Raw genomic sequence first — 12,246 nt, forward strand, 5'->3', positions numbered from 1 at the left:
TGGAGAGATGGCTCAGAGGTTATGAGCAGTGGCTGCTCTTCCAGAGGTCCTGAGTTCAATTCCCAGCAACCACATGATGACTCACAACTGTCTATAATGGGATCTGGTACCCTCTTCTGGCATGCAGGCATGCATGCAGACACAGGAGGGTTTTAATAATAATAATAATAATAATCATAATCATCATCATCATCATAATAAAAAATTAGGGGAAGGGTAAGAACACTTATAAAACAGTTTTAGGTCACCAAAGGGGACTGCCACTGAATTGTGTACACTGTTTCTCTTTCAGGTATTGGTGGAAATTGACCAGGTGAAGTCCAGAATGCAGCTTGCTGCAGAATCTCTCCAGGAAGCTGATAAGTGGAGCACATTAAGTGCTGATATTGAGGAGACCTTCAAAACTCAGGTATGCTCATTTATGGGCACACTGTTCAAGGCGTTTAGGGGAGAACTTGGGGCTTGGAGAAAGCTATCTTTTTTTTTTAAATATTTATTTATTTATTATGGATACAATATTCTTTCTATGTGTATGCCTGCAGGCCAGAAGAGGGTACCAGACCCCATTACAGATGGTTGTGAGCCACCATGTGGGTAGCTGGGAATTGAACTTGGGACCTTTGGAAGAGCAAGCAATGCTCTTAACCGCTGAGCCATCTCTCCAGCCCCTGGAGAAAGCTATCTTACTTGCCTTAAGGACATCAATAGCAGCAGACAGAATAATTGGCCATCTTGGGGGAGGCCAGAAGAAGCTTCCCAAGCACTTCCACCTCTTAATTTTGCCTCCTCTGCTTGACTGAAGCCCAGGGGACATACACAGGCAGAGGTGGGGTGAGTGCAGCTCTGGCAAGTGACTTCACTCCTCAGAGGCTGCAGACGTGACAAACAGGAGAACTTTGAAACCTGTTTGCACAGGCAGTAAAATGGTGTGGTGTGAAGAATCCTTATAAAGCAAAGCATAGTGTAACCCAACTCTCCAGGCCCCTAATTTCTTGCCTGTAGACACTTGCCAGCTTTAGGCTGCTCCTCCAGATGTCCCCCCACCCCCCAGCACCGTGCTGTGGGCGCTGCTGTGCACTTTGTTTTTCATTCGACAGTCTTCCCTACCCCAGAAAAGTCTCAAGTAACCCAGACTGAAACTCCCTAGCACTGAAGTCTTCCAAGTGTTGGGATTTTGTTTTTTTTTAAAAAAGAAAGTATTTATTTATTTCATATGTTTCTTTTTTTTTTTTTTTTTTCTGAATGTATATCTGTGCACTGTGTGCTTGTCTAGTGCCCTCAGAGGCCAAAAGAGAGCATTGGTCCTCTGGAAGAGCAGCCAGTACTCTTAATAATCTCTCTAGCTCTGGGATTTTCTTTAATTTTTTAAAAATTTTTTTATTTTTTACTTTTGGTTTTTCGAGACAGGGTTTCTTTGTGTAGATCAGGCCTTTCTTGAACTTACAGAGTGTAGAAATTAAAAGCAAGTGCCATTACCACCTGGCAGGATTTTCTTAATATAGACAGTTTTGTTTAATTTAAAAAAATTATTTTAGACAGGTGATGGTGGCTCATGCCTTTAATCCCAGTGCTTGGGAGGCAGAGGCAGGCAGCTCTCTGTGAGTTCAAGTCCAGCCTGGTCTACAGACAAGTTCCAGGACAGTCAGGGCTGCACAGAGAAACCTTTGGAGAGGTCAGCTGTATTTTTAACTTTTCCTGACTTCTCCAGTTTTTATCTGTGTGCACAAGGCATTTTTGCCCTCTACGTACACTGATCTGTGGGTATCAATATTTAGAGTGTAGTTAGGGTTATGCTGGTTTAGTAAAGTGGTGGTTGTAGGTTCTCTTCCAAGATTCATGACTTTCTAACCCTGGGTGGTTGTCTAGGCATCCAGTACCAGGCATGACATCCCTCCTGTTGAGTGGGTCTTGAGGTTGAGGTGCCGGTTACCAATGTATTCTTGCTGCTTCTGCCCCCCTTAGGGTTATCATGCCAAGCTGGTTGTTATGGTTCATAGGTGTTATTTGCTTCCTCTCCCAGAAACTTGCATGGTGCTTTCTAGTACCATGGAAGCTAGTTCTCAGGGAGGAGGCATTCAGGTCCATTCCAGTTCAGTCAGGGCCCTCTCTCTGGGCCCTATGTCTGAAGTGGATGGTGTCTTCTGAAATAAGGACTTACACTAGGAGAAAGCCAAGAGCAACAGCAGTAACCTGTAACGTTCTGACAGTCTCTTGGACAATAACCCTGACCAATAACTAAAAAGACGGCTTTTCATGCTTGGTGTTGGGGGTTTTGTTAGATTATCTATGGTCTGAGAGGGAGCATTGTTAGCCCAGATGGGAAAATTTCATTTAGCCTTTCTCTCCATTGCACATACACACATATTTACACACCTACTTATGTATATTATAGGTATTTTTAGGTAGATGGTTGGACTTTTCAGACATCCTTACTGTTACTTTACCCTTCTCTTTCCTCCTGTACTTATTTTCTTCCCCCTCCTTAACTAGAGGCGGCCTTCCCCATTTCCCTCTTCAGATCACATGTGCCCTGCTGTTTTCCTCTCTACTGCTCCATCCCCTCCCACTCCCAGTGGTCACTCTTTACTTTCCTGGTTTCTGCACTCACTCCAGGATTGTATTCAAATATGAAGATATGGTGCTGGGAACTTTCAAAGAGAAACATGCGGTATTTGTCACCAGAGTGAGGGTGTGGGTGCCTCACTCATGATGATCTTTTCTAGGTCCATCCATTTGCCTGCAAAGTTCATGACTTCATTTTCTTTACACTGAGTAGTATTCCGTGGTGTATATGCACTGCATCTTCATTATGCACTGATAGACTGAAGGACATTCAGGCTGTTTCCCTTTCCTTGCTACTGTGACTGCAGCCACAGTGAACTTGACTGAGCACATATCTGTGGAATAGGGTATCTAGTCTTTTGGGCATTATGTCGGGTAGCTAAGTTGTGCGGCTGATTTGGTTTTAGCTTTCTGAGAATTCTCACCCTGATTTCCATAGTGGTTGTAGCAGTTTGCAGTTCAGTGAGGGTCCCTCTCCCTCACATCCTCCCTAGCATTTGTTGTCATTCTGATTGGGGGGAGATGAAATCTCAAAGTTCGTTTGGTTTGCATTTCCAATTACTAGGGATGATGAACATTTTTGAGAGAGATATTTCTTAGCCATTCCTCTTTCTTTTGAGAACTTTCTGTCTCTGTTCAGGTCCCAGGGTTTTGTTGTTGTTGTTGTTTTGTTTTGCTTTTTGTTTTTCCTTTCAGACAAGATCTCATGTAGCCTAGACTAGCCTTAGTCCTTCTGCATCTACTTCCCAAGTGCTTGCATTATGTTTATGCACCACCACACACCAGAATTCCTTAGATTCTTTTACTTTTAGTTTAGTTTAATTTTGTCTTAGTTAGGGTTTCTATTGCTGTGAAAAGACACCATGACCATGGAAATTCTTATAAAGAAAAATATTTAATTGGGGTGGCAGCTTACAGTTTCAGAGGTTCAGTCCATTATCATGACAAAGAGCATGGCAGCAGGCAGGCAGATGTGTAGCTGAGAGTCCTGCATTTTGAAGATACAGAAAGTCAGCTGAGACACTGGGCTACAGTATCCTGAGCATAGGAAACCTCAAGCCTGTCCCCGCAATGGCACACATCCTCCATCAAGGCTGTTCCCACTCCAACAGTGCCATACATTCTAATGGTGCCACTCCATATGAGATTATGGGGGACCAATTACATTCAAACTACTACATAGGGTCTCACTGTGTAACCCTAGTTGGTCTGTAATTCATTATATAGACCGGACTGGTCTCTAACTCACAGATCCTCCTGCCTCTGTCTCCTGAATGCTGATGTTAAAGGTGTATGCTATCATGCCCAGCCTCAGATTATTTCTTTAACACAAATTTGTAGAAAAGAAAATACCAAGTTAAAAGATGTGATTTCTTGTTTTTGTTAGTGCTGGCGATGAAACCAAGCTCTAGGCCATGCTAGGCAAGTACTTTCGCATAGTCACATTCCTAGTCCTGGAAATACTTTCTTATTTACTTTTGTGTGGTCTGTGTGTGCGCGCACATGTATGATATGTGTGTAAGTGTTGGTATGTCCGTTCCACAGCACTCATATCTGGAGGTCAGAGGGCTATCTGTTCTTTCTTTCCATCGTGGGTTTCAGGGATCAAACTCAGGGTAGCAGGCTTGCACAGCAAGTGCTCCTGCCAACCGTTTCCCCAATCTTGTATTTTTAAGATTCTTAACCCATTGTTAAATTGCCTTCCAGTAAGACAGTATACATTTTAAAATACTTTAATTTTATTTACATATCTCTGTGTGTCTCTGAGTGGACATACTATGGGTGTGGAGGTCAGAAGAGTGGGTTGGAAACCTGGAGCTGAGTTACAGGCTGTTGTGAGCCTCCTGGAATGGGTGCCGCCTGGGATCTGAGCTCAGCTCCTCTAGTGAGCAATAAGCCCTCCTAACCACCGAGTCATCTCCTTAGCCCCAGACACTATGCATTTCTGATACCAGATTTTTTTTGCATCCTTACCAAAAATAACCATTATAATTTTTCAAAAGCTTTCTCAATTAGAAGAAAATGATACTTCCTGGGCTGGAGAGATGGCTCAGAGGTTAAGAGCACTGACTGTTCTTCCAGAGGTCCTGAGTTCAATTCCCAGCAACCACATGGTGGCTCATAGCCATCTATAATGAGATCTGGTGCCTTCTTCTGGCCTGCAAGCATACATGAAAGGAATATTGTATACATAATAAATAAATTTTTAAAAAAAAGGAAAATGATACTTCCTTTAATTTGTATTTATTTTGGTACTAATAACATTAAACATAATTTTTATGTGCCTTTTTACTTTTATAAATTATTTCTTTAACTGAATTTTTCAAGATTTATTTATTTATTTATTTATTTTATGTATGAGCACTCTATCTGCATGTATGACTTTATGCCAGAAGAGGGCATCAGATTCCACTGTAGATGGTTGTGAGCTACCATGTAGTTGTTGGGAATAGAACTCTGGACCTCTGGAAGAGCAGCCAGTGCCCTTTTTAATTTCCTTTTTTATTTATTTTACATACTGACCACAGTTTTTCTTCCCTCCTCTCCTCCCATTCCCAGGCCCCACATTCCTTCTACCCTCCCCTCCATCCACTCCTCTGTCTCCATTTGGAAAGGGCAGCCAGTGCTCTTAACTGCTGAGCCCTCTCTCCAGCCCCTGAAAAAAAAATTTAAATTAACTTTTGTGTGTATGTATGTATATACAAACACTTGTGCCATGGTATACATGTGGTGGTCAGGTGACAAATGGTAAGAGTCAGTTCTTTCCCTCCATTATGTGGACCCTGGGAAGGCCATGGGAACTCAGGAAGAGATGGCAAGCACCTTTACCTGCTGAGCCATCTTTCCAGCCCCAAAGAGCTGCCTTCTAATGTGTTTTATCTAATTCCAGTTGCAGTAGTGTGGTGTGGGAAGTTCTTCCTTATATGTGTTGCTTTTATTGGTTAATGAATAAAACTTTTAGGCCAGTGGCTTAGCAGACTAAGGCAAGGCGGGAATTCCAAGCAGATAGAGGAGGAAAAAAGGCAGAGTCAGGAAAAAGCTGTGTAACCGCCGGTTGGAATCTTGCCGGTAAACTACGAGCCTGTTGTAAAATATAAAATAATAGAAATGGGTTAATTTAAGATATAAAAGCTAGCTAGCAATATGCTTAAGTGATTGTCCAAGCAGTGTTTTAAATAATATTGCTTCTGCTGGGCGGTGGTGGCGCACGCCTTTAATCCCAGCACTCAGGAGGCAGAGGCAGGCGGATCTCTGTGAGTTCGAGACCAGCCTGGTCTACAAGAGCTAGTTCCAGGACAGGCTCCAAAACCACAGAGAAACCTTGTCTCGAAAAACCAAAAAAAAAAAAAAGTAATAATAATAATAATATTGCTTCTGTGTGATTATTTCAGGTCTGGGAAGCCGGGAATGAACGAATAGCCTCCATCAGCAGTAGTGGAAATCTTTCAAGATGAGCATCTTCTGTTTGGTCTTTTTATAGGACGTAGCTGTAATTTCTGCAAAGCTGACTGGGATGCAGAACAGCTTGGTGATGCTTGTGGATACTCCAGACTACTCAGAAAAGTGTGTGCACCTGGAGGCTCTGAAGAACAGGCTGGAGGCCCTGGCCAGCCCCCAGATCGTGGCAGCGTTCACCTCGCAGTCTGTAGGTGAGTGTGGCAAGTTTCAACGGTGGGTACCTTTCTACATAGACATAAAACTTGGTTGTCAGTCGGTGTTGGCTCATGACTTTCATCCCAGCAGAGACAGGTAGGTCTCTGTGAGTTCAGAGCCAGCCTTGTCTATAAACCGAGACCAGGACAGCCAGGACTAAAGAGAGAAGCCCTGTCTAAAAAAACCAAAAAGCAAAAAAACCAAAACCAAAAACAAAAAAAAGAAAAAAAAGAGTCTTTAAATAACTTTGTGTTGATTGAATTATGTAGATTGTAGAAAAATATAACTTCATACTGCTCCATATTTTTAGCATTTTATACAGAGTTTCCTGACGTACAGAATAGTCGAAACAGGTACTGTGGAGATAGCCTCTAGATCTCAGCGTGGTCATTTTCCTGCACCACCTCCCCACGCTGTGGGTGGAACCCAGGCCTTGCAAGTGCTCTGCCTCTCAGCTCCTTGCTAGCCTTACATTTGCTTCATCACAGGTCTGTTGTTGCTCCATCTCACAGCTTCTTTTCTTTTATTGTTGTTGCTATTTGGCAGCTCTGCCACTGACTGTCTTTTGGGTGGGGAGTTCTGGTGTTTTGGTGAAAACCAGGGCTTTGTCTTGCTAAGCATCCACTTTACCTCTAAACTGCACTTGGAGCCCATATCTGACTCTTTTCAGAGTAAATTGCAGACATCAGCAGACTTCACTCCTGCATCCTCATCCACAACAATATCAGCCATTCAAAAAGTGGCAGTAATACCAGGCAGTGGTGGTGGACATCTTTAATCCCAGCTCTTGGGAGGCAGAGCAGGTGGATCTCTATGTTTTCAAGGCCAGCCTGGTCTACAGAGTGAGTTCCAGGACAGCCACGGCAGTTACACAGAGAAACCCTGTCTTGAGAAACAAAACAAAACAAAAAAAGTGGCAATAGTGAAACTGTTCCTCTCCTTCCTTCCTTCCTTCCTTCCTTCCTTCCTTCCTTCCTTCCTTCCTTCCTTCTTTCCTTCCTTCCTTCCTTCCTTCCTTCCTTCCTTCCTTCCTTCCTTTCTTCCTTGAGTCATGGCTAGACTGGAACTTGTTATATAGACCAGGCTGGCCTCCAACTAATAGTGATCTAACTGCCTCTGCTTCCCGAGTGCTGAGACTAAAGGTGTGTGCAACACACAGGGAACTGATACTGATTTCTGATCTTCACAGCTGTTTCTGGTCTGTGTTTGCTGCTACTGCTCATGTGTCATGTGAGCCCTTCTCTTCTGAGTTCCCTGTCCTCCTGAACTTAATCTATAGAAGTTCTCAGCAGATATTTTGTCAGCTAACTTGAGAGCCTGGCATCAGCCTGCATTTTTTTATCTTTGAACCATAGATGGTTGATTGTGGTGTTGATGCATGCTCTCTCCTGTTCTGAAAACACCTTCTCCTCTTGGCTTCAGAGATGCAGCATTAGTTGCTTAATGATGATGTTTTTCTTTCTTTTTTCTTTCTTTTTCTGTTTTTGGTTTTTCGAGACAGAGTTTTTCTGTAGGTTTGGAGCCTGCCTGAAACTCACCTCTGCCTCCCAAGTGCTGGGATTAAAGGCATGCGCCACCACCGCCTGGCAATTTTTTTTTTTTTTTTTCGAGACAGGGTTTCTCTGTGGCTTTGGAGCCTGTCCTGGAACTAGCTCTGTAGACCAGGCTGGCCTTGAACTCACAGACATCCACCTGTCTCTGCCTTTTGAGTGCTGGGATTAAAGGCGTGCGCCACCACCGCCCGGCAATGGTACTTTTCTAATGTCGAATTTAGGGTGGTTTAAGAACTCCAATTCTTCAGTTTGTTTTAGGTCATGTGGGCACACTGACATCAGCTTTCAGCATTTTTTTCTTTGAAAATTAATAAGCTACACAATTATAAATATGAACATACAGATGTGTACACATGAACCATTGTCACATGAATAAGTGTCATAAGTTTTCAGTCTAATTCAATATGACTATATAATTTTATTAAATGGGCATTATTGAGAGCAAAAGAAAACTTTTCCAGCTCTTAAAAGGAATTTGTGTGTACTTAAAGTGTATAACATGCTAATTGGATACATACTATAATTACAGTAATCAGTGATCAAGGGAGCACATCCATCACACACGTTGTCCCTTTCTTTTCTTTTTTTTTGAGACAGGGTCTTTCTATGTAGCCATGACTGTCCTGGAACTTGCTCTGTTGACCAGGCTGGCCTTGAATTCACAGAGATCCACCTGTGTCTGCCTCCTGAATGCTGGAATTAAAGGCGTGCGCCACCACCGCCTGGCCAGTGTCCCTTTCTTTTTGTAGTAGTAAGAATAATAATGATGTACTCTGGGCGAATTTCAAGTCTGTAATAATTCATTATTAGCTGTAATCACTACACTGCTACTCATAACTGAGAGTTGGTGCCCTTTGACCGATGTTTCTTATTTCCCATCTTTCCTCCTGGTGGCTCCCATTTTCCTTTGTTTCTCTTAGCTCAGCTTTTGAGGTTCCATGTATAAATGTGATCATACTGATGTCTCTCTCTCACACCCTGGCATGGTGCTTTCCAGGTTCTTCTGTGTAGTTGCAAATGGCAGGCTTTCTTGTGTTCGCTCCCAAGAGAGAGGTTGTGTAGGGGATGTGTTGCAGCTGTGGAGTTGCAGAGACATCCTGACTAAGCCCGGCTATGCTTAGAGCCACGGCAGGACAGCTCTGGAGGCTGGAGCCGCAATAGAACAGCTCAGCCCTGGAGGTGTCCTGACTATCAGGAGGCCAGGCTACCTGAAGCTGGGGTGCAGTGGGGGATGGTCTCCCTGCAGGATATAGCAATCCTCCCCTTCTCTTGGAGGACCGCTGAGCTCTGCTCTATTCCCTTAAGGGAAAGTCCCAACAGAGCTATCTGCTTCTTCTTGGACCCACGATGTTACTTCCTTTGCTAACACTCTGCTAATGGGGAAAGCCCCTGCAGAAATGTGGCAATCTCCTCAGGCTCCCGTGAAAAGTTACTTTTTCTGCTCTGCCTTGCTCCCTTAGGGAGCATCCCAGCAAGGATTTTCGGCTCAGTCCCCTAAGGGACGTCCCAGCCAGGTTCTTCTATTCTGTGTAGGTGAATGAAAATCGTCACCCAAGACTCTTTTGGGAAAGAGATTTATTTGGGAAGGAGGAATTCAGGAGAGTGGCTGCCTCTGCCAGGGAGGGATAAATGGGAGCCTCTAACTGAACAGGCAGAGAGGTTTATATAGAGCTTTTTAGGGGCGGAGTTTTCCCAGGGAGAAGAGGGATTGGTTAGTTTATCCCTGCTCAGGGATTGGCTAGTTTAGTTGGTCAGGGGAAGAGATGGCTCTGATTTCGTGGCCAGACTGTGTTTCTTTCACTGGCTCTGATTCTAGGGACAAAGTGTGTTTCTTTGGCACTGGTTTCAAAGTCAGGGCATGTTTCTTTGTTCCTGGGTTCAGGGATAAAGAGATGTTTCTTTCCCTGGCTCAGGTCTCAGATCCAGGGTGTTTCTTTCACTGGCTCTGGGCTCAGAGTCAGGGTGCTCAGTGATTGGTTGGTTTCCTGCTCCAGTTTTCCCTTTCACCCTGCAGGTTGCCCTCCCCATGCCTCTGAATTTATGGGGATTGAACCCAGGGCCTTGTGCATGCCAGGCAGGCACTCTATCACTGGACTACTCTGTGTCTGGGACAGTGCTTTGAGTAATTAAGCTGGAACAAGAGGTGTAAACCTGGACTGCAGAGCATCTCTGTGGTAGCTGTGTGCTCAGTGTGTGCAAACCAGCTCAGCCTTTCCCGCCTCAGTGACAGTGCTGTCCCCATGAGATGCTTTCTTCCTGCTCATTTCCACAGTCAGAGCCCCAGAAAGCTGGGTCTCCCTTAGTCTAGTGTTGAAGTCACATCAAATTTGGGGTTCCACACTTGGGTGTATAAGTCATGGTATATACCTAGTGTATACAATGCCTTGGGCTTAGTGCCTAGCACTACTAAAAAACAAACCAAAATAAATTGCTTAATTTTTTAGTTTTAGTAGGATTTGTATGTGTCTGTCTCTCTCTCTTTCTTTCCCTATGTGTGCGTGTGTGTGTGTGTGTGTGTAATCTGAGGGGTTTTTACATACAGGAACATGTCTGTACAGATTATTGTACTCCTTTTCCCATCTGAATGTCTTTTATTTTTCTTGCCTAGCTTTTCTGATAAAGACTTTCAAGATCATGTTGGATATAACTAGAGATTGTAGACTTAAAATTTTTATTTTATTTTATGTGTATGAGTGTTTCATTTGCATGTATTTATGTGCACCATGTGCTTGATGCCCACAGAGATAGGAAGAAGGCATCGAATCCCCTGGAACTGTAATTATGAATGGTTGTGGCCAAACCCCAGCCAGTCCTCTACGAAGAGCAAAAAATATTTTTAACTGCTAAGTCATCTCTCCAGTCCCCTTGCTTCTTTCCCTCTGTTAGCTGTGTCTTTTATTATGGTAAGGCAGTTTCCTTCTTTTCCTAGATAACCGAGTATTGCGTTAGCTGTGTCTTTTATTATGGTAAGGCAGTTTCCTTCTATTCCTAGATAACTGAGTATTTTTATCTTGAGAGAGTGTTGTGTTTTGAGGCTTGAGGTTAAGAGAGCTTGCTGTTTTACAGAGGACAGGAATTCAGTTCCCAGAATCCTTCTCAGGCCACTCAAGGGAACTGCAGCTTTAGCTCTAAAGGATCTGTTGCTCTCTTTTGTCCTACATGGACATACATGTTCACAGACATGCATAAATAAAAATAAAGTAAGTATTTCTTAAAAAATACTTTTATTCATAGTTGAGATAATCATTATCTCCCCTTGTTTGTTAATGTAGTACCCTGCACCCTGCATTCATTCCATTCCGTTAATTCTTAATTATTTTTCTTTTTTTTCTTTTTTTTTTTTTTCTTTTTTTTGAGACAGTATCTTACTATATAGCTCTGACTGGCTTGAAACTCATTATGTAGAATAGGCTGGCCTTGAACCCACAGAGCTTTGCCTGCCTCTGCCTCCCAAGTGCTGAGATTAAATACCTTTACATTGATTGACTCAATGTGTTAAACCATCTTTGCTCTCAAGGATAAACCCCACTAGTAATGGGGTATTATCCTTTTAATGTCTTCCTTCCTTCCTTCCTTCCTTCCTTCCTTCCTTCCTTCCTTCCTTCCTTCCTTCCTTCCTCCCTCCCTCCCTCCCTCCCTCCCTCCCTCCCTCCCTCCCCCCCCCTCTCCCTCTTTCCCTCCTTCTTTCCCTCTCTCCCTCTCTCCCTCCTTCCTTCTACAGAATTTCTCTGTAACTTTGGAGCCTGTCCTGGAACTCATTTTGTAGACCAGACTGGCCTCAAACACACAGATCCATCTGTCTCTGTCTCCCCAAGTGCTGGGGTTAAAGGTATGTGGAGTGCTGTGACTTCAAGTGTACACTACTACACGTGGTTTATGTGGTGCTTAGGACCAAGCCCCTTCCTTCATCCTTTTCTGTTTGAAACAGGGTCTTGCTATATAACCCTGTCTGGCCAGAAACTTTCTGTGTAGACAAGGATGGTCTCACACTCGGAGCTTCTGCCTGAGTATTGGAATTATAGGTGTATGCTAATGTATCCAGCTTAGATTTGAGATTCAATATTGGTAGTTGGTAGTTTGTGTTTTTGAGGAATTTATCATTTTCAAGGATATCTGATGTGTTATCTTGTTAATAATTTATTTAAACCAAAAAAAAAAAAAAGCTGGGCGATGGTGGCGCACGCCTTTAATCCCAGCACTCGGGAGGCAGAGGCAGGCGGATCTCTGTGAGTTCGAGACCAGCCTGGTCTACAGAGCTAGTTCCAGGACAGGCTCCAAAGCCACAGAGAAACCCTGTCTCGAAAAACCAAAAAAAAAAAAAAAATTATTTATTTTTATTTTATGTGCGTTGGTGTTTTGCTTGCATGTATGTCTGTGAGGGTGTCAGATCTTGGAGTTACAGACAATTGTTAGGTGCCATGTGGGCATGGGGAATTGAACCTGGATCCTCTTGAAGAGCAGTCAGTGTTCTTAACCA

At 43.4% G+C, this 12,246-nt stretch overlaps 1 protein-coding gene across 2 annotated transcripts in view; it reads left to right on the forward strand.

The window, feature by feature from the left end:
* Positions 1 to 12,246, forward strand: part of Cog7 (component of oligomeric golgi complex 7) — a 67,340-nt gene that overhangs the window by 3,867 nt on the left and 51,227 nt on the right. For both annotated transcript variants that reach the window (XR_009057614.1, XM_057779735.1), the window contains exons 3-4: positions 293 to 409; positions 6,044 to 6,212. Coding sequence is in view for 1 of the 2 variants with exons in the window: in XM_057779735.1 (XP_057635718.1) it covers positions 293 to 409; positions 6,044 to 6,212 (286 nt within the window). In the remaining variant the exon portion in view is untranslated. The remainder of the gene's footprint in view (positions 1 to 292; positions 410 to 6,043; positions 6,213 to 12,246) is intronic.

The sequence above is a fragment of the Chionomys nivalis genome, chromosome 8 (assembly GCF_950005125.1).
Source record: "Chionomys nivalis chromosome 8, mChiNiv1.1, whole genome shotgun sequence".
Classification (NCBI taxonomy): domain Eukaryota; kingdom Metazoa; phylum Chordata; class Mammalia; order Rodentia; family Cricetidae; genus Chionomys; species Chionomys nivalis.